The following is a 22,859-nucleotide window of genomic DNA, read 5'->3' as shown; positions in this document are numbered from 1 at the left end:
TTTGTCATCAAATAAAAATATGTAAATATATGCATTAAAATTAGAATAAATATGTATGATTTTCTGTACAAATACATACAAAATTAGCATTCAATACCAGAACAAAACAACAGCCCAGAAATAAGTCACCATCCTTCTGAAGCGCACTAACAATTAATTCCTACTTTCAGCAACATTTCAGCTGAACATCTCGAGCCACATCAGCTCCAAGTTTTACCTAATGCACGCTTTTCTTTTTCAGAGTGTTGCAGAGAATCTTCAAGACGAGCAATCTCACTGCGTAGCCTGAAAACCTCTTCTTTGAACTCTTCATTCTCTTTTTCAAGCTTTTTGTTTCCACGGTCATCGTCTTCAAAGACGACCTAAAAGATCGCAGTGCCTTGAATTTATAAGTAAGGAATCAGGGATTTCAGTATGCTGCACTGCTATAATATTATACAACACAGTATCATATAATTTCTGAATTCTATTACAGAGTCATAATGTGAATAGAAAAAAGTTGAGGCTCTAAATAGGTTCCTGCAAGAAGAAAGGCTGCAGTACATTATATACAAAGACTATAACACATGGGGACGTTTTATTGACAGGAATAATGCATATCATACTGTTTGTGTGCCCTCATCATTCAGGTCAATTTATTATGGAGGCTGAGTCCAGGAAGGCAGCTGGGGCCTATCCACCCACACTTCCCCCCGTGTTTCTGAAGCGCTGTCCGTAACTAGGCAGGCAGGAGAGGCTGCGGACAGGCAACACCAGGGGGTTGCAAAGTGCATGGCTAAGGAGGGGGGCTTGTTGCCTTTGTGCCATTTCTCAGTGACAGTGCTGCCAGTGTCATGAGGAGCACATCACATGTCAAAGCGGTGAAGTTTTCAGGCTGGGAGCCGCATGGAGTCCATCAGGCCTTCTGATATCAACACAGTTGGTTTGCTACTTGGTGTCGGAGCCACCCAGAGGCAATTCATATTCTGAACATTAACATGGCTTTGCATGCCTGTCACACATAGACCGTGCAGGGGTTTAATGCTATTGAAGACAACGGTTTAAATCTCTATGCAAACAGTGATTACCTTGTAAGAAGGTTCCAGGATAACATACAACAAAAGACTTTAAAGTTATAGTTTTAGTAAAGCAAACTCATTTACATTTTTATTATGCGTGTCCTTTGTTTAAATCTTGCCACGTCCATTATGGAAAAGACTTCTTATGCAACTGAAGCTTATTGGGACAGCTACTCTTTTTCTCTTGTTGGACTCAGAGCTATTGAAAACATTTGAATATACTGTCTTATGGCTGTCTAGATTTTACTGCCACATATTTCTTTTAAAATTATAGAAAAGCTTTCATTGCTGGCACGGATCTTTATAGTAATACCGGAATATTAACTAACTCCTGGATCTCTTTAAAATATTAACACAAAAGAGAAGACTCAGACAGCAGCTACTTTGCTTACTAAGGAAAATTTAGGATGTCGTTTGCTTTGCTCAGTAAAAATATGAACTCTGTTTAAAAAAATTACTTGAAAACAAAACTCTGAGGTTTTCAAATGGCATAGAGACTTGAGCTGGAAGGTACTTAGGGGTAACATTTTGTCTAGAACTTTCTGTTTTGCCTCAGAAAAAACATTTTTGATCTCACAGTAACCAGAACAAATTATCATTGTTCTATACAAAGTTTTGGCTGCAATGTTTTCATTGGTTTTATAAGAAATTGTGTAAATAAAATGCAAAGAGTTCTGAAAAGTAATTCATACAAGCTTGTGCTTCCCCATCCTTTACTGAAGAAAGTTTACATAAAGAGCAAGTGTTCTTAGCAAAAACGTTACTCTTACGAATGCAAGGCATCTTCAGAAACTTGAGGAAAATGTTTCAACAGTATTTCACCTTAAACAATCTTTGTGCAGTAAGAAACTTAAATTATTGTTACATGGTAATTACTAGATGGCATGTTTGTGTTGAGAAGCTGCACCAAGCAAAGGAAATAGCAGCACTACGAGAACAGCATGTGCAGTATTACAGCGTTAACTAACTCTGCTCTGGCTGTAGCCAACTCAACCCACTGCAAAACCAACTCTGGATTTCCACTGAGCTTCTAAGAAGCTGTTACAGCTCTTCACAGGCTGAGGTCCATTTGTTCTGTTCCTCAGGAGGTATTTGAGCAACTGCCGATGCTCGGAGAAGAACCTTGAGTTTATCATAAAGCCCAAACGATTGAATGAATCCCGTGAATAAGTGTTAAACGGTGCCACAAGTACAAGTGTATGCGTAGTCCTTTAGTGTTCTAGTGAAAGGATACAAACGCCCCACACACCACTTTCTCCACTTGGACTTTGCACGTTACCGAGGCAGCCTATAGCTGTAGCCCCACCGCCTGCCAGGGACCAGAACTGCACGTCATTAACTATTCAGGCTCCTGCTGCAATGAGGACACTCATTAGCAAAATGAACAAAGGGACAATTTTCTGTAGCTACAGTCATCTGTTACACTTTGAGTGGCAGGTTTTGTAGCAATGTGCTCTCTACCATCTGCCCACAGCGGTAGCGTTTGGCTTGCTTAAACTGGGGAACTTTTAAGATGTAAGAAAAAAGGGCTGGAGGCTGGAAGGCAATTATGACACGGCTTAGACAAGAGACTTCAGCATTTCTCACCTCATCTATTTTATTATCTCTATTCTAACAGTTTTACTACTTTAAGATAAACAAACAAATAAATAAATAGAAGTATATGCTAAGCCTAAATAAATCCAACTACACTGTCATTAAAGTGACATAATATAGGTTGTTACCTGCATACATAAGGAATTATGTACTTAAGGTATTTATGTGCATTCATAATTTTGGGCCATAAAAAACTTCTACTACATTTATCCACCTATAATGACAATTTTAAAGGCAAATGGCTCTTGACGTAAAGGTGGGAGAATAGAGATATTTATTATGCTATTTATTATTCTCTTTGGCATCTCAAAGTATTTTGTATGCACACAAGATAACTAAAAGGGTGCTTGAAAAACAGGTAGGATTTTTGCACTTTTACTGCAAAAATATACAATAAAAATTGCTGATGCTCTAATATAATACCAAAAAATACAACACTTGAGCATATTCAGTTAAAATTATAAACTGAAGTTGTTATTGCTGTTGGTTTATTATGAATTTGCCTTGGTAACAAAATCGCTGTTGAAAACCTGTCATTTAAATGATCATCTCCTTTTTCCTTCCAAAGCTGTATTTTAGGCATTTAAAGCCTATTATTTACACCACAAGAGGGTGCAATTGTACAAGCCGTCATAAAAACGATCCAAAGTACGGCAGTTTAGAGCTGCAGGGGAAATGATTATTCCTGTGTTTATTTGCATTTACTGTTGGAAAATCATATATCCATAACATGTTACAGAGCACATTTATAACTGTAACTGTTTCACTTTTATATTTAAAACGTCAGGGTTGAAAGTGGAAGTTTTTAGTACGGTCACTGGTTGCACACAAGATACTACTTTCTATTACCCTCGTATCTTCAATTCTGCTAATGGGTATATTCTAAAAGGGCTTCCAGTCCTCCAGGAGATTTCAGGGGATCAAGATTCTCTAATAACATACTCCAGTCATTTTCGCGTGCAGTTCATCTTCTGGACACTGTATTTTGTCAACTATTCTGGTCTTTTAAATATAACAAAATGGAGGCGTCAGAAAGGGTGGAACTAACAAATTACCACTGGCCCAGATAAATCCTTTCAATTTTTTAAGGCAAGTGAGAGCTGGAAAAGAAGTTCAAACAGCATAACATTGGAATGAGAATAGGCATCTCATTGCAAATTCCTCAACAGGAAAATAGAGAATGCTCCCTTTTGTGTGAGAGCAGAATTCTCAGAGAACAGGTAGAGTTAATTCCTTATTTCAATGTATTTTTTGAGATCTCCTACTGGCTAACGAGGGCTTTGCCCAAGGAATATTTTACCTCTTTCATAGATTACACAAAGGTTGGTAAAAAATCTTGGTTAAGATTTTTGTTCAGAATAATGACATCTAAATCCATGAGCAGGACTAGGGAAGTCATCCTCCCTCTGTATTTGGCACTGGTGAGGCCTCACCTCGAGTACTGTGTTCAGTTTTGGGCACCTCAGTACAGAAAGGACATTGAGGTGATGGAGCAGGTCCAAAGAAGGGCAACAAGGCTTGTGAAGGGCTTGGAGAATATGCCCATGAGGAGAGGCTGAGGGAACTGAGGTTGTTTAGACAGATGAAAAGAAGGCTGAGGGGAGACCTTATTGCTCTCTTCCAATACCTGAAAGGTGCTTACAGTGAGAGCAGGGTTGGTCTCTTCTCACTGGTGACAGGATGAGGGGAAATGGCCTCAAGTTGCACCAGGGTAAGTTTAGGCTGGATATCATGAAAAACTTCTTTACAGAAAGGGCTGTTAAGCACTGGAATAGGATCCCCAGGGAGGTGGTTGAGTCACCATCTCTGGATGTGTTTAAGAGCCGTTTGGATGTGGTGCTCAGGGACATGATTTAGCGGAGGGTTGTTAGTTTGGGTGGTATGGTTAGGTCATGGTTGGACTTGATGATCTTAAGGTCTTTTCCAGCCTGAGTGATTCTATGATTCTATGATTGCCATTTATAGTCCTTTCTTTGCTTCACTATTTTAAAGCCTTGCAAAACCTCCAATAATAGCAAATGCCCAATAAGCAGTGGAAGATGCCCAAATGAAGCAGTGAAGAAATAAAATGTACTGCTGTTGACTGTTGTAGCTAACAGACTATTACAAGAATGAATTACTATCACTTCCTTCTGTTAACAAGAACTACTGACACAGCTTAAAAATCCTGTTCTAGAATTGCATAGCTATCAATTCCAAATGGAGAGAGATACCTTGTTTCCTCAGAGGGTACATCTGAGACTCCATCATTCCCCTTTACAGGCAACACTGTCTAACTTCTGTGGCTGCCAGCAGAAGATGGCATTTTCAGATTTCATTACTACCGTACATTTTAATGATGCACAGGGAGCTGAGATCAAAAAGCAATCTACGGTCAGGCTTAGCTAAAACTTCTGTAGAACCTGAGACTGCTTTTTATCACACTAAAGTATATGTGAAGTTCAAAAAGGCATTACAGATTTCTCACATTTCAGTGAACTGCTGACAAGAGTTGTTAACTTGGGAAGGACATGTTTATATTACTGAAGGAAAAGGAAATGATATACAGAAATATGTAACTGAATTAAGTGTCCCATTTGAAGGCTACAGGATGAATAATTAAGACAGTTCTCAGCCATTATAGCTAGCTATTTATGTCTACATTGGTGTGGGGAAAATTATTCAAAGGGACTTCTCATGTCAATGAATGGTTACACCCAAGTGGTTGTCGAACTATTGCAGGAGTTAAGAAAAATTAAACATGAAGGATTTTGATCTTCATTTGTACATCTGAAATGCCAACTTAAATGATCAACAACACAGTTCTGAAGAAGAAAGTGATTTATTTCAGAAGGAACAAAGAAAACAAGAGAAGTAGTAATTTAAGTACAAAGATGGACTTTTCTGTAACTGAAATGGAATAAAATAGTGCTGAGAGCAATATTTTATCCAAGTATTATATTTTTAAACAAGTTTTGTTTCTTTTCTTTTCTTTTTTCTTTTTTCCTCGAGGAGTTACAAAAATATTTTATAAAATATTTTATGCTATTAAAAACAGATCAAAAGAAACACTGTCTATAACCTCTTAGTCAAACTATCACTGATTACACTATCACATTGAACTGAGTGACATTAATAGAGTACTATAGACTCCTTTAGTCAAAATACCTACCTATAGCAAGAGATATCACGTGTGTTCTAATATTTTCCTGTATTTATTTTTACTGGGAAAATAATGAAACCAGAAATCACAGAATTGTAGGGTTTTGAAAGGGCCTCTGGAGAGCAAAGTCCAACCCTCTGCTAAAGCAGGTTCCCTGCAGCAGGTCGCAAAGGAAAGTATCCTCAAAGGTTTTCAGAATCTCCAGAGGAGACTCCACAACACCCTTGGGTAGCTTTTTCCACTGCTTTGCAACCCTCACAATAAAGAAGTTCTTTCTCATGTCTGTATGGACATGAGAATTTTCCTTTGTTCCAGTTTGTGCCCATTATCCCTTGTTCAGTTGCTGTGCACTGCTGAAAAACCCTGTCCACATCCACTTGACCCCTGCCCTTTTTTAATAAGCACTGATAAGATCTTGCTTCAGTCTTCTCCAGGCTAAACAGCTTTTCCTTATACGGGAGATGCTCCAATTCACCTATCATCTCTGTGGACTTTTGCTTACTCACTGAAAGTTCCTGCCTTTCTTGAACTGAGGAGCCCAGAACTGGACACAGCACTCCAGGAATGACCTTGCCAAGGCAGAGTAGAGGAGGAGGATTGCCTCCCTCGACCTGATGGTCACTCTATTTTTAACGCACCCCAGGATACCACTGACCTGCTTGGCCACAAGGGCACACTGCTGCTCACAGCCCACCAGGACACCCAGATTCTTCTCTGTGAGCTCATCTCCAGCAGGTCAGTCTCTAACCTGTAGTGATGCTTGCAGTTATTGCTCCCCAGATACAGGACTCTACACTTGTCCTTGGGAATTCCTCTCTGCCAAACTCTCCATCCACATTTTTCAGTGTTCAGATGTTCCTGGGTTTGGTAATAAGTTTATAGTGTTTTTTTTTTAACATACCATTTTAGTCCTTTTGTTTACTTGATATTCCCACAGTTTTCTCTTCAGTTCTCCAATTATGGACTCCTTCTCCTGCAGTTTGTCACGTAAATACCTCAAAAGTTTTCCTTGTGAACCTTCTATTTCTTCTATATTTATGTTGTAATACTTCTATTAGAAGAAGAGATTATTTAATGAGATTGTGGCATAAAACACATAGTCCAGTTTTTTCTAATGTTACAATATATATATTTTTATTTGAGCACATCATAGGACACATTCCAGAGTATCTGGTACAGAAAATAAAATGAATAAAATGTTACTGTATCTGATATTTCAGATATTTAATCAAGAAATGTGTTATATCTTGTATATACTCTATAATAATACAATACATTCATATTTGTAGCACTTACTAAGGAGTCAAACATAGTTTTTCCTCAGAGCACCCCGCCTACTGAATTATACTCATCTGTCATGGGGTGAATCTCTACCTGCTTACTGAAGCTGGACTTAAAGAATCCAAAAGTAACACAAGATTTTACAAGGGGAAGGTCAAGCAAAGGGAACCTAATCCTGCAGTTCCCTACTGAGAACACTGTTACTACAGACTCCATGGAATATATGCATTTTATTTTTACTGCAGAATGATTACATGAACAGGACATGGGAAAGAGAACTTTTCAAGTACAAAATGAAATTTACATTTTTCCATGTGGCTTGTGTAGCAATGACCTGATCATATGTAGACACCTGCATTTCAGCTCGTAACCTCATTTTTATAACAAATGGTTATAAAATTTTTATAACCTCATTTTATAACAAATGGAGAAGGATTGGTCATCCTTCTCTTGTAGCCTGAGCATTCAGTTTCCAAATCTACTGAGACATATTCATTTCTGATTGAACCAAGCAGTATTACATGTGACTACTATGTTTCTGCTTCTGAAGAGAGTCAGTCATATCCTCTGTCTCTTCTAAAACAACATTCAAGTATGCAGAACTGCACAGTTCAACACAATGGGAGGGGACAAACAGGTTGTGTAAAAATGCAGTTTTGTGCTATTTTCTTTATACTTGATGTGATTTATGTACTTAGCCTTCATGAATTACACAAATACATCCTTCTCCAGATATTGTCAAAATTGGCTTATGACCTATCACTAGTACAACTGGCAGTTCACAATTTAACCTTGTGAATGGTTAAAACCTACCTCAGTTTTTGCTCTGAGAACAGCCAGCGCATCACATAACTGTTGTTGGTAACTTTGTCGAAGTTGGACTTCTTTCTAGAATTTAATGTACAAAAAAAAAGGAGGCAGGCAATCACTAAAATAAACAAGCAAGCAAACAAATAAACAAAAACCAGAGGCCAAAAACCTTGCATCATGCCTTCTTGTTAACTTAAGAAAATTAAATACTACTGAAGCTCTTGTGAAAGAGAAAACACTATATTTGTGTTCCTTTTTTATCCTTCATTCCTCAGTCTCTTCTTAGATTTTGGCTAATTAATGAAACCGTATCTCTTCCTCTAGAAACTGAAGATTCCGAACCGCTTTAAAGACAAGCACTTATTAAATATATTTAAGACAGGAATTAACACATTAATTAAACTTCTACTTTTCATATGCTCTCATCAGAAGCTTGAACATCTTGAAGGTTGAAAGTTGACTCTTGTTTCTCTCTTGGTAGTGAGTGCTCACTAGTTGCCTAGGAGCATTAATGCTGGCGTGGGCAGTGGTTTACTATCTAAAGATCAGTGAATCTATATTTTCAAAGAAATACATGGAGAAGAACTGTAAATAATGTATATAGATGCATTTTAGAAACTGCACTAGAATGTAAGATGTCCATAGCTATGGCTGTTAATATGCAGAGTACAATGTAATCCATGTTTTATTAATTGCAAATTTGCAAAAGACAACTTAGTCATTTAAAAAAATCTGTATTAATATTTTGCTTTATCTGCTTATTTTCAATACTTCTGCGAATTATTTTTCATTAAATAAAACATCAGTCAGCAGAACAATGATATACAAATGAGAACTGGCACCTAGTGAAGGCTGATGCTTAACTGAACAAGAACTTTTCTCTTTACCCGTTTATGACAAGTCTCAATGTCTCTCAGTCTATCATTCACATATTTATAGAGATTTGAAGCTTTCTCTTCAATTTTTTCTTGATATTGGGCTTGAATGGTGCTTTTGTAGATGAGCAAATCTTTCTGGAGGGAATGAGTGAGCTAAAAATAAAAATCCTGTTATTACTTATTCTTATAACTTCTTATTACTTATTCTATACACACAAAGTAAACTGTTCAAGATGCTGTTAGTGCCAATTATTCACCTAAACACAAGCATCTAATGCAGTTCTTGTGGTATCCCCTTTGGTCTGCAACAGTCAGTTCAGAATAGCACGTGTCTCTACACTGGCAGGAGCTCCCTGCTTCATGTCCATGCTTTGGACATCTTAGATAGTCAGCACAGGTTTCAGCATGCAGAGTAAAATTTCTAATTTGGTATCTATGTACATAGGAAACAAATGAATAACTTTCTGTCACAATGAACTCAGGGGCACTTGATCCAGATCCTCATGCACATGTGGCTTAGTGTCATAAGAAACAGGGTATAAAAGACATTTATGCAGGGCTGGTGTAGGTGACAGAAACCCGTTCCCTTCTGAAACCAGAGCCAAAGTATCATATCCCGAGACATCTCCACTGACTACAAAGATAGATTTGCACTCACTGCATGAGAATTTTAGCTGCCCTGCTCAGTTAAGTTACTTCCATTAGACAAAAAGTAGGTTCCCTAGTGTGTCAACTGAGTCTCAAATAAAATATTTGACTGTTAAACAAAGTACTGAGAAGCCATCTATAACAAACAAAACATGACAAAAACAAAGAACCCCCCCCACACACACAAAAAAAAGCACATCAATTAGAAAATGTGCCAAAATGAAAACATTTTGCAGCGCCAAAAGTAGCAAATATGTCAAAGATGCAATATTTGTTGTAGGCACCACTCTACTGTATCACTACTCTGGAAGATAAATACGGAAAGCTGAAATTTAGAAAACTATAGCTCATGAAATAGAAAATTTGACTATATAATATTAAATACATAATTAAATAACAACAAGCGAAGAAAGCATAACGAGAACTGACCCTCGATATAGTTTGCATCCACATGTACAGTGCTTGCTGCCAAATTAAAAATGCCCCTCAGAAACCTGCAGTTCTGAAGAGAATATTCATGGCTGCATGACTTCCTCAGGAAGTCACTATTTTTGGAATACTCAAGGCTCTGCCAGATGGTCGTTAGTTAGGTCCTGCAGCAGAGATCCATTCAGATGTATGGATACATCAGTATCACAATGGAATCCTAGAAAGTGGTCAAAACATGTTCATAAAACCTAAGCTGGTAGTCTGTCTTTCCACTGACTTTGATGAGCAAAACACTCACAAGCCTTTGTGAGGCACAAGGTAGAAATATAAGCAGAACCAAAAACATTGAATTTTTGCTATTCTCTATATCTACACACTATTCATGATCTGGAAAGACGTGAGTTTTGTGTTTGTTTGCTTGTTTGTTTTGTTTTGCTTTTTGTTTGTTTTTGTTTTTTTTTCCTCCAAGGAAATTAAACTTCCTGTATACATGATTGCTTCATATCCTGAAGCATCTTCTTTTGTAATTTCTTAACAGTGAAGGGACAGATAGCAACATACCATTTTGATGTAACAGATCTCCCTCTACAGGTCCCTAGAGGCATCTATCTTCACAAACTCACATTTATATTAAGAAAGCTTTACTTTTCCTATTATGGACTGCATCTTCCCTCCAAAATCTAAGCATTTAATTTCAGTAAGACTCTGTTTACATTACACATCTACCTAAGCAAGTGCAGATAATGCCATCTGGATCTTCTTTCTAACTTTGTATATGATTTGTACAAAGCAGAAGCAGCAGGGCATGTTAGCTACACTCACACAGAATCACAGAATAACCTGGGTTGGAAGGGACCTCAAGGATCATGTAGTTCCAACCCTCCTGCCTAGCAGGGCCACCAAACATACACATTTACTAGATCAGGTTGCCCAGGGCCCTGTCCAACCTGGTCACTCATAACTGACTGAAGGCAAATATAAATGGAACTGGTAGGCCCATTTATTGCCACACTCTTAGCCATAATCAGACAGGTTTGAGACTTTAGAATTTATCACTTTAAAAATTAAACAATGATAATCTTGATGAAATCTTCTCTCATTATCCTGAGTAGCCCAGCCTCTAATTCACCTATCAATATTTTTATGTTGGCATATTCTGAAAATAAAAATTCATATATATGCTATATGAAAATAGACTAAGTATTATATAAAACAGGTGACAGTGACAAAAGTATTTGTTCTACAACATGATAAAGACTCAGATATCTTCCTAGTTTACCTCGATTAAAGCTTGTGTAGCAATTGCTAATTCCTTTAATTCCGGTATTTCTTTGATATCTGTTTGCGTTGCATGATCTCTGCTGTGATATCCTATGTTTAAATCATCTGAAATGGAATGCCTGTAACAAAAAATCCATTTGAATAAACAACTTAAATCGAACAGCAATTGCAGGTTAATCAGTCTTAATGGATATTAATAATGGATATTCAGAATCACACAGAATCACAGAATGACCCGGGTTGGAAGGGACCTCAAGGATCATGTAGTTCCAACCCCCTGCCTGGCAGGGCCACCAAACATACACATTTACTAGATCAGGTTGCCCAGGGCCCCGTCCAAGCTGGTCTTGAACACCTCCAAGGACGGGGCATCCACAACCTCCCTGGGCAGCCTGTTCCAGGGCCTAACCACTCTCCTAGTGAAGAACTTCCCCCTAACATCCAACCTAAATCTTCCCTCTTTTAACTTAAAACCATTTCCCCATGTCCTGCTATTGTCAGCCCTTTCAAAGAGTTTACTCCCCTCCTGGGAGTAAGTTCCCTTCAGGTATTGAAAGGCTGCAATGAGGTCACCCCGCAACCTTCTCTTCTCCGGGCTGAACAAACCCAACTCCCTCAGCCTGTCCTCATAGGGGAGGTGCTCCAGCCCCCTGATCATCTTCCTGTCCCTCCTCTGGACCCTTTCCAAAATCTCCATATCTTTTTTGTACTGAGGGCTCCACACCTGGACACAGTACTCCAGATGGGGCCTCACAAGAGCAGAGTAGAGAGGGACAATCACCTCCCTATCCCTGCTGACCACCCTCAAGCACCACTCCTCCCAGCCTGTACAGGTGCCTGGGGTTCTTCTGGCCCAAGTGCAAAACCTTGCACTTTGCCGTGTTGAACAATTCAGCTATAAAGTAAGTATGTTTTAATCATTTCACTTGCAGCAGCAAGAGGCACAGCACAGCACTGAGACGGTCAGCAAGCTGAGAGGCCCAAAATAAAACCACCACAGGCCGGTGAGGGCTCACCGACGCTCAACTCCCTGCAGGCCGCAAGGCAGCGCCAGCAGCTCCAACGTGGTCGGGGCCAGCAGGCGGGCCCATGGCAGCGGGCCGCCCCGCCCCGCAGTAGACATGGCAGCCAGCGGCCCGCCCCGCAGCAGAGGGGCGGAAACGGGAGGACGGAGCTTCCGATCGGCGGCGGCTCACGGTGCGGAAGTGGCCGTAATGGCGCTGGTTGTGTTGTGCTGTGTGCGTTGTGTTACCGTTGGCGGCCGCTCGGTATGTTCACACTGAGAGCTCTGCCTTTGTTTCACCCGTACGGAATGATTAGGTTATCCTGAGTTGGGATACTAAGCCGTTCCTTAGTATTCAACCTGAATGCTTCACTTATTGCCAGAGCGTGTTTCAGAGGAGATTTTACGATATATCACTGCACCCAAATGCAGCACTTCCCTCAGAATGTCCATGGCCCCAGGCTTAACCCAGCCCTCCCTGCTCCAGCTGTGTGAATGGGGAGGTGAGGAGCCCAAATGAGGCTCTTTGTACGTGAGACTGTGAACCAAAGATGAAACAAATAAGGAATAGTGGCCTATGTGGCAGAGGCAGAAGAAGAAAATGCAATTTCTTGCAGATTCTGACTGCAGGATAGACGATCATGTAAAATGTGAGTTATTAGTGTCTGTTTGCTTGGCATTTTAGTGTTGAAATGGTTGATTTCTCATAATTCTCCCTTGACAGAAGTCCAACAGTGTATGGACCATCTGGAAAAACAATTTAGTTATTAATGTTTGAATGCACTATATGATCTGTAGTGCTCTGGTCTCAATAACTTTAGTATTTACACTAAAATTCATTTCAGCTTTGCTCAAACTCAGACTGCACATAGAAAACAAGTGTTTAAGAATAAACAGCTCTCTAAATGTAGGAGCAAAATAATGTCCTACATAACAGAAATCACAAGGATTTTTAAACAGGATGAGCCCTTCTGGTTTTTGCTAGGATTAACACTCCATCATATCATTCTATATCATATATATCTATATATATCTATATATATCGTTCAGTGTGATATATAGTCTTTATGGACCAGAAGTTATTGCAGACATAGTTTAAATAATAAATCACTTGTACTATTTGGAGTCATTAGAGTGAGTGAAACCTTACTACCCTCTGTGTATGGGATTCATGTGGCTTATAGAAAAAAATTGCCTTAAACTTCAAAAACTAAGCTTCGAAAACGAAACATTTTTATTAACAGAAGAAGTAAGAAAAGATACAAACTAACAAGTGAAATTTAAAATGTTAGAATTGTTCTCAGTCTGAATGTAAGGATGAGATCAAAGCCATCTCTATACCAAAGAAATGTAATTGGTAAGAAATGTACTAAGTTAGCTATACTAGCTAAAAAAGGTAATCATCACTTACTGCTTTCACAAATGCTGTTTGACTTAGTATAAAAAGGTAGATGCCATTATTATGTTAATGCCGAGTGATAGTTTAAACTGATGCTTCTGACTGGTATTCTCAGGCTTGGTAATCTCAGGGAACTGATCAAGTGATTCACATTTATTTATGAACATAGAAAACCCAACATTTTTCTTGTGATATAGTTCATCCTGACTTGGTTGTTTTCTTAGTATTGATTACAGCCTGGTCATGCTGTCCTAACTACTGTGTTAATGTTAATTAGCTTGATGCTTCACACTGTAATTACTGCAGTTATGATAACCTTGTGTATTTAGAAATGTCTTTGCTGTATAGTCTGGATGAGGCTAGCTACTGTATTTTTTAAGATAGTAATCAAGTTATCAAGATTTTATGATATTTTAATCTAGTTTGAAGCTGCTGAAAATGCATTTGAAATGGTGCTGTTGACAAATCTTAAATACTAGCATTCATGTCACAATAAAATATTGGCTTTAACTTAGTAAAACATAGTTGGCTATCTCTCTGGGATAGCTGCTTTTTCACTAGTGGGCCAGGGCCTTCTTTGGATCCCCATGTGAGAGATGGGGCTTTTATGTCTGCACTGCTCCTCACCAAGCTCAGATGAATGTGACCTTTGAGGAGCTGATGTTTCCACTTGCACACAGCAGTTTTTAAAACAAGGTACTTGCTTGTTACTTAACAAAAACAGGGCATGGGTCTATTATGTCAGAATGGAACAGTAAAGCTTTTGTGTCTGTACATGGTATGCCTGCTTGTTTCTGAAGCTTGGAAGTGTCCACATTCAGTGACACAATGGAATTGGAGGTACACAGTAAATGTCTCCCCTTCGTTCTACCTCAGATTTTGCTTCAGATTCTAATTGTAATCATTTTACATATTCTACCTTGTTTGACTGACAGTCATCAATAGTTAATTTCTAACAGAGTCTCCAAGGTAACCAGGCTTCTGTGTTAACAGTTCTTGATGTTTTCTCTTACAACCCAACATTTATCTTAGTCCCTTATTACAGAAAACCAGGTAGAGAAGGCTGCAACGCAAGTACGACAAATCAAACAATATGTGTATTTCCTATTTTTTTCCTGTATATAACGGGCATTTTTTTGACCTGAGAAAAACATAGTAAGTCTATTTTATTCTGTCTGTGTTGGAAAAAGTGAGCAGATCTTCATGCACATAGCTCCTTTCAAAGGCCAGCCTACTTCAAACAAAATATAAAAGACAGTTGCTCTTTGTTCAAACTAATGATGTTAATCCCTCAGAAAACTGGGGGGAGGGAAAAAAAAAAAAGTATAGTAGCACTTTCAGAAGAGAGATGTATTTGCAGGTGGAGATGATGACAGATCATAAATCCCTTGGGGAAGAAAAAATAAGTGGAACAAAGAAGCAGGCTGATATTTTACTGCACATTAAGATCAAAGTCTTTATTGTTGCTACACTGTTATTAAGCCAAAATGGTCCTTGCATTCACAGGCCATCCTGATTTCAACATACGGCTGCAAGTATTTTGTTACCAGTATCCTTTCATAGAAGTATTTGCAATTATGTCATATCTGAAAGCTAAGGCTGTGAGTCAAGTCTAAATTTATTCATTGCCGGGTTGTATCTATTTCATTTTGGCCAGTGCTGTCCTTTAACTTCATCAGCTCTTCTAACCCCTAGTATTTCATCTGTCAGGTATTTATGAGGAGCCCTTTTCAACCTTTGCCAGATAAAGCCAGCCAAGAATGGTTAGTCTCTTGTTGTCACTCATGCACTTGATCATTTCAATCCCCCTTTGCTCATGTTCCAGTCAAAATGTAATGTCCTTAAGCAACGCTGGTCAGAAATAGATATCCAGATGAAGTTATAGTGATGAAACCACGACGATTCCATGGTTGAATAGCATGTGTGGGTCTCTGCTCCTGATATTCCTCTGCACAGCTGATATTCTGCTAATAGCAGAAATACTCACCTGTCACTTTGTGAATGTCTTCCATTTGCAACACTGATTTTCATCTATCCTTGAAAGCAGCTCAATTTCTAGTCTCCAACTGTTTCCTACATGATATTTCAAAAATGTATATTGTAAAAATGCTGCTCAGCTCCATAGCCACTAGTGGAAGTAAACTGCACACCATATGGCACGATAATTAATGAAAATATTAGAGTCAGCCCTAAGACTGATCTTTAAAGATCTCCACTACCGAATGTCTTTCAGCATAATGATTCCTTTAAATTATCTGCAGTTTTCTCTCCTTTCATGAGTCCCATAGCCACCTTTCAATTCTTGTTCTAATCCTCAGAACTGTCTACAGATATTCACTCAAAGCAGCAGAAACACGACTTTGCTTTTCAATACAACTAAATTGAGTAAAGATACCATTTTGTTTATTGGTATAAAATCACTAATATTCGCTATAATTCACTTATAATTATCTCTTATAACATTGAAGCAATATTGAATCAGAAAAATAATAGTGTTTGTATGTTTAGCCACAACAGACTAGATTAGGAAAGGTTTAATTATTTACAGAGTAGGACATTAATAAGGATGAATTGATGTCACCCCTCCTCTGTAATGGTTCCACCTGTGTTATTTTTTCTCATTAGATAGTGGAGTTAAACAGCTGTAATCTGACCTTGCCTTAACAGTTAGCTCTGTCATGTGTAGGTGGAAACAGAACAGGTTGGTGTTGTGATGAGGTAGCTTCTTCTCCTAAATTCCTTTGGAGCTAGAACAATACTTGTTGAGCTGGTTACACTGCATGTAACCATAAGCCTTTCCCACAGGATGGACCAAGCAGTGGAACAACAAAGGTATTTTATTTAATTAGATGCTGTTCCATGACTCTGAAAACACAAACTATGCAGTGTGGTTTTCTGCTACGCTTATCCATGTGTGAAGTAATGACACCTCCTGCTGCTGCTTACCAATGGAAGAATGGTAGGGAAAGCTGACTATTGCAAGGTTTTGGAGGATAGGGCAGGTGAGACTGTCCTTATAATTAGTCTCAGTCTCCAAAGCCTTTCTGCTCTAAGGCCACCTGTGGAAATGCTGGCTGCTTGGTACCTCACTGAAGTTATGTTTCTGCTTTAGTAGCTGGTCCTGTAGTACTGCACCTTTTTTTAATGTTATTTTACACTTAAAAGTTGTTGTTTATTTATTTTTTTTAATCAGGAGTTACCTATTAATGATATCCGGCCTCTGTTATTTCTGAATTACCCACTTCCTCTACTTCCTTCACAGACTGTTCTGTTCAGAACTCTGTTCTGCTCTTGGTAGGAGCCAAAATAACTTTCCTCAATCCTAAAATTACCATTAACCAGCGCAAAAATGAGGGAAGACAACTATTTCACTTCCTATAACTGATAACAAAATACAGGCACTGCAAACACTGTTATATCCTTTGAGGTTTATTAAAATATAAGATAGCTCTTTTAAAATCCTGTATGCATTACAGAGTTTGTTTGCATTGCATTACCACTGTTTTTTCTCAGAGGAAATAGCATTTATGATTCCTTTTTATATTCTGACATCATCCTTGAGCCCTATTCACAATGACCACCACAAATGCCATCTACACACTGAGTAGAAATGAGAGACAGACTTGACCTGCGTCAGAGCTCACATTTGGAGGCTCACTTATCAAAAGGGATGTGAATCCAAGACCCTGAAGCGTGAGTGAATGTCTATATTTATCATCAGCAACCCTTTTTCCACTCTTGCCATGTGATGTCATGCTGCAGGTTACATCTCTAATGCCCAGTGCCCCCATACAGTGATATGATTTCAACCTGAGAGTATTGAAGAAACTAAACAACAAATTGTGAGGCAATTGTGAGACACATCCCTTGTTTTGTGCGGCGTATGTATACCTCAGAACTAATTACTGATACATTTACTTTCCATTTCATGTTAGTGATACAGTAAGGGTTGAACAAAGTATGAAATCATTACAAAAAAAACCCCGAACTGTCATAAGGAGTAGGAAAAAAGATTCGGGGTAGAAACAGCAGAATCTGTCAGTGCTGTTGGCTTATGACATCTACACAGGTTCATTTAACTATAGTACGAAATACTTCAGCCAGAAATATGTTTGGCTGAAGCACAGTTACATTATCATAAGTAAAAAGCTGTGGAAATGCTTATTCAGTGTCATTCAATACGTCACTTAATTTAACTTCTCTCTCCTTCTTCACTAATAAATGATCCTGCTGATGTAATTAATTTGTTCATCAAGGTTAGAAGTAGTTCCATTCTTAGGTATCCAGTTTTACGTCACTGAACGCCACTGTTTTTCCACAGCTGTTTCTATGCTTGTGGTTTGCCTTGTAAACCATCTCAACCATTCCTGGAATGTGCAGTGTAACCAGTGCTAATGATTATGTCAGGAGAAACTTTAACCTCAAGAGATGATTATGCTTTGTTACCACAGGGACTGCTTTAAGGTCTATTCTGCATTGGCAAAGGGCTTTACATTTGCCTGTCCTGAATGAGCCAGAAGACTGGGAACACTACAGAAGACAGTGAAAGGCATTTCCATAGTGTTCTGCTTGCTTTGCAAAGCGTTCTAGTGCTCATGTGGTACAGTATGCAGGCAGTGGCTGCTCTACATGCAGCTCAAAGAAAGAACAAATCAGCACCTCCTGGCAGCAAAAGGCACCACAACGTGCTCCTTCCTTTTACAGATTGCCTTATATTCAAATTCTTCCCTGAAATTTAATACTCACAGGAACTTATTCACAGCACTTCATCATTCCTTTCTATTTCCACCCTTTTCTTCATCTAGTGACCTTGGATTGAAGCATGGGTTAAGACATTGTTATTATTGCGAACAGATGCCAGACATTTACTGAATGACCTTTCAGGTAAGTGCTGACTGGTGGTCACTCCTACGATGAAAGCTGAAAACTAGCCATGAAATGCTTGTGCTGCAGAGGTTCAATGGGATTTTTGCCATTGATTTCTAGAAAGATTGGATTCCACCCAGGCCAAATGTGTGTGACTAACTCTAGATGCTCAGGCACAGAAAATGTTAGCCACGTTACACTGTCAGTATTTAATAACACAGGTAAAACGTGCTGAGGTGAACTTCTCTTTCTATTTACTTCACATGGGAGGTAATTAGTATGTTAAAAGCAATATGCAATTAACTCTCATACAGTGGTAGAGCTGTTTGTTATGTTGCTCAGTTACCTAGTAACAGATTTTGATTGTATTTTAACAGTACTAGGAAGGTTACTATGTATATTTGAAGTGAAAACATGAGGCTGATGTTACTGATACCTGTTTGTAGAATGATCCAATAGTTTGGGAGAGGCAGAACTGTCATTACTGGGAGTTTCTATGTCATCCTAAGAGAAAGAGAACTGTGGCACTAAGTATTCAAAATGCAGCACTCATTTATAACAGAAATGCTCTTATTCTGCTGGATCTATTTACTATTCTCTAACAGAAAGAGCTGCCCATCTTTGCCCTTCACTGGAAAGTGTTTCAGTTTAGCACCATTTGATCGGTATATTTTACTCTCTAAGAAATGATTTGTCCAGAAATAAAGGTTCACTGGCTGATCTCATAAGCTATATTTAAATCAAAGTTCTGAACATTCTGACATCCGAGTGTCACTCTGTAATTTCAGAGCAGTTGTAATACTTTATCCTCCTGTTAACAGGCTGCCAGAAATGCTCCTGGCTAAAGCACATCACCATTTGTTCTTAAGGCATCAACGTGCTGGTTGTGGCAGGTAATCAGGACCTTACAGTTCATACCTGATACACCTCTTACACCTCAATTTTGGCAGCAATAATGTTGGATATATAGTACTTACCACCCCCACCCATTCTTTTTCTCCTTCCTACTGCTTGGATTGCAGAACTGAAGCTCAAATCATTCATCCCAAAGTCGATCCTGAAATCTATCTCTATATATATTTTCTTCCTGTATAACTTTGAAATTAAACACAATATCCACTTTTCTGTTGTGGTAAGACTGGATGCCTGTGTTAACCCAGCACGAAGTGGGGCTCCTTACTCAACGTTATCACATGCAGCGTGTGCAGATAACATCACTGCTCGTGTCTGACGGGTGACATGCAGCTTTATTTATAGCACAGCTAAGGCAAAAAGTCGTGTTGATTGTAAGACGCCACTGACATCAATAAAACAACCACCAAAGTGGTCTTTGGGAGTTGCATTTTCAATCTGTCCTCTCCAGTTATGAACCGATGACCTATATCGTAGTTTTACATGTACATGTACACATAGCGCATTGTAACCGATGAGTTATATCGTAGTTTCATGTATACACACACATGGTTCGCATTTCCCAAAGGAAAGCTCCAGTGGGTCCCACATCCTCCCATCGCTCCCATCCCCCCCCCCGTCGGGGGCCGTTCCCTACGGAATCCCCGCCCCACATTCCAACGTGCTCGTTCCCCGCTGTAAACACGGCGCCGCTCCGCCCCCAGCAACTTCCAGAAGGGCCTCAGCTCTTCGGCGCGCTCCCGCGTAGGGGCGTGTCGTGCCGGCCGTGCGGCTCCGCTTGTGGCGCAGTCAGAATTGCGGCGGCTGCCGCCGGGCCCAGCGGGCAGCGCGGGGCAGGGGAGGGGCGGCGGGGCGGGGGGCGATGCCCCGGGTTATTTTTACCCGGGCGGCTCATCCTCTCGGGCAGCCCCAGCGCGGCCCCCGCCGCCGCTCCCCGCCCCTGCTCCGGCGGCGCCGCCTATAAAGCGCCGCCCGCGGGGGAGCCGAGGATGCAGCTCTACAGCTCCGTGATCACCCACTACCCCGCGGGCGGAACGGCCCCTCCGAGCGCGGCGACCGTTTTCAAGGTCTCCATCCCGCCGGGACCCCCCTCCGCCGAGGCAGCGAGCGACGCCGCCGGGCCGAGCCCGAACCCGACCGCCGAGAGCCCCGCCAAGGACGGCCCGAGCCCCGGGGGCCCAGCCGCAGCCGCCATGCCCGCCTTCTCGTCCTGCCTGGAGGTGATGCCGAGCGGCCCCGCCGCCGCCGTCCCGCAGTACAGCTCCTGCGCGCAGCTCACCGTCAGCCGCCGCCGCCCGCTGGAGCGCGTGGTGCCCATCCGCCTGCTGCCCCGGCCCGAGCCCGCTCCGCACGGCCGCGCCTGGCTGGAAGGCGTCGTGCAGAGCGGCGCCGACGAGCCCAGCAACCGCAGCCTGCGGCTCAGCGAGCACTGCCAGGCGCTGCAGGCCGCCGCCAACCAGCCCGGCCCGCAGCCCGAGCGCGGCGGGGAGGACCAGGAGGGCGGCGGAGGAGCGGGCGCGGCGCGGCGGGCGGAGCGCAGCGAGAAGCTGGCGTTGTACCTGGCCGAAGTGGAGAAGCAGGACCGGTACCTGCGGCAGAAGGGCCGATTCCGCTTCCACATCATCCCCGACGGGAACTGCCTGTACCGCGCCGTCTGCAAGGCGGTGTACGGGGACCAGCGGCTGCACGGCGAGCTCCGCGAGCAGACGGTGCACTACATCGCCGACCACCTGGACCACTTCGGCCCCATCATCGAGGGCGACGTCGGGGAGTTCCTCATCGCCGCCGCGCAGGACGGCGCCTGGGCCGGCTACCCCGAGCTGCTGGCCATGGGGCAGATGCTGAACGTCAACATTCACCTGACGACGGGCGGGCGGCCCGAGAGCCCCACCGTTTCCACCATGGTCCACTACCTGGGGCCCGAGGACCCGACGCGGCCCAGCATTTGGCTGAGCTGGCTGAGCAACGGGCACTACGACGCCGTGCTGGACCGCGTCTGCCCCAACCCCGAGTACGAGGCCTGGTGCAGGCAGACTCAGGTGCAGCGCCGGCGGGATGAGGAGCTGGCCAAGTCCATGGCCGTGTCCCTGTCCAAGATGTACATCGAGCAGAACGCCTGCTCGTGAGGCCGCCCGGGACCAGGGCTGTGGGGACAGATGGGTGGAAGCGTGCTGGCCGTGATGGTGATGCCTTAATCCTTAATGAAGCAGCAGCACCCCGGACTGAGACGAGCGGTAGATCGCGGGGGATAAATCCAAGTGTGTTTGTAGTATTCTGTTGTAGAGACATAGCCTCGGATTATTTGCCAGCAGGTTCTCTGTTCGTTTGTGTCTCCCTTCCTCACCGTTTCTCTATTTTCTATGAGAATGTATTTTTTGCACATTTTTAAACTGTTACGTCCATCTTTTACATCTCATGTTAGTATCTGGCTTTGAGCTGTATAGCCAAAAAACATTTGTAACGATTTTTGTAAATAAGGCTTATGATGTAACAGCTATTTTTTGCTGTGTTTTTTACCCATAAACCTTATATTTCTACCTAATGAAGCTGATGTCGAATGACCCTCCCAAACTGGCGAAAGCATCGTGGCTATTGGCAAAACAATAGTAGTTGTTCAAGCGCAGCAAAGTAGAAGTCTGCTTTCTGAACAGTTGCTTTCTCTGCCTCGAGTACAGAACAGGTCCTCTGAGCCGGCTGGAATGCAGCTCCACGTGCACCGCGCAGGGAGCAATTGACTCTTCTGTATTTAATTACTGTTTTGAGTAAACTGGCCTCTCGTTGCCTGGTTGGCTCACCCTCTGCTCCATTTATGTTATTTATCTGTAATAACAGAACATTAACTTGCAATAGAATGTTGTGACTAGATAATAGCCTACCGCTTTGGCAGTAATTGCCTTGGCTGCACCTCGGTGTTTGTGTTCCTGTTTCTGGGGTTATGGTGTCTTTTGTATGAGCCATGCTTCTGTTTTGGCGCTTGTATTGCACCAACAAATCGTTATCTGATCACAACATTTTATTCATTGGATGTTATTTTCTATATAAGAAATCAGGAATGGTATTTTGAGTTAAAAAGTATTTAAATTGAGATTTGTATGGTTTGCTGGGTCAAACATTTAAATGTTTCCAAGCTGAATTCTGTTTCTTCTACTTTCTGATTAACTTGTTAGATATATTTATTAAGTACGGCAGTTTGTACTTTTTTTATTTTGTAATATATTGTGATTTTGGAATTTATACAGTATTTGTATAATAGGAATATTCTCAGCTAAAATGGAATGAATAAAGAATATAATTTTACTTGTGTTCTTTTCCCATCCTTTCTGTTCCTAGTGTGAGGAACTGGAAGTTCATTCAAGAGCCTTTACTGAGTTTCTTTGCTTTATTTTCCCCAGTGAGGAGGGGGGAAGCAGGGACATGAAGTTTGATGAATGTGAACAAGTGATGCTATGGGTGGCCTGGGGGTGTGGAAGAAAAGCAAACACTTAATGACAAGTGTTTCAAATCTATTGCAATTACAAGTGATTTTAGCATAAATATTTGCCACTAAGAAATCCCT

The 22,859-nt window shown here is 41.1% G+C and overlaps 2 protein-coding genes across 6 annotated transcripts in view; one reads left to right on the top strand and one right to left on the bottom strand.

Moving 5' to 3' along the window:
• The window catches only part of C2H10orf67 (chromosome 2 C10orf67 homolog), a 33,861-nt gene extending 21,594 nt beyond the window's left edge, over positions 1–12,267 (bottom strand). The window contains exons 1-6 of one of the 3 annotated variants that reach the window (XM_015853298.2): positions 12,140–12,267; positions 11,122–11,242; positions 8,775–8,918; positions 7,891–7,965; positions 6,698–6,847; positions 218–362 (exon numbers count right to left, since the gene is read on the bottom strand). In XM_015853298.2, the coding sequence (XP_015708784.1) occupies positions 218–362; positions 6,698–6,847; positions 7,891–7,965; positions 8,775–8,918; positions 11,122–11,242; positions 12,140–12,246 (742 nt within the window). In that variant the 5' untranslated portion in view covers positions 12,247–12,267. Of the gene's footprint in view, positions 1–217; positions 363–6,697; positions 6,848–7,890; positions 7,966–8,774; positions 8,919–9,842; positions 10,671–11,121; positions 11,243–12,139 lie in introns of those variants that run through there. The other 2 variants (XM_015853299.2, XM_032443066.1) reach the window with 2 other exon arrangements.
• A 14-nt stretch (positions 12,268–12,281) lies between these two features.
• OTUD1 (OTU deubiquitinase 1) lies at positions 12,282–22,600 on the top strand. Of its 3 annotated transcripts, none has more exons than XM_032443065.1 (3): positions 12,282–12,391; positions 18,331–18,409; positions 19,213–22,600. In XM_032443065.1, the coding sequence occupies exon 3, from the start codon at positions 19,852–19,854 to the stop codon at positions 21,427–21,429; it is 1,578 nt and encodes a 525-aa protein (XP_032298956.1). In that variant the 5' UTR covers positions 12,282–12,391; positions 18,331–18,409; positions 19,213–19,851; the 3' UTR covers positions 21,430–22,600. The 3 variants fall into 3 exon arrangements, with proteins under 3 accessions (XP_032298956.1, XP_032298954.1, XP_032298955.1); XM_032443064.1 differs by lacking the exon at positions 12,282–12,391 and adding an exon at positions 12,672–12,776; XM_032443063.1 differs by having other exon boundaries at positions 18,331–22,600.
• Positions 22,601–22,859: the final 259 nt, after the last annotated feature.

The sequence above is a fragment of the Coturnix japonica genome, chromosome 2 (genome assembly GCF_001577835.2).
Source record: "Coturnix japonica isolate 7356 chromosome 2, Coturnix japonica 2.1, whole genome shotgun sequence".
Taxonomy (NCBI): domain Eukaryota; kingdom Metazoa; phylum Chordata; class Aves; order Galliformes; family Phasianidae; genus Coturnix; species Coturnix japonica.
The sequence above is the reverse complement of the archived record's forward strand: the minus strand, read 5'-3'. Positions and strand labels throughout refer to the sequence as shown.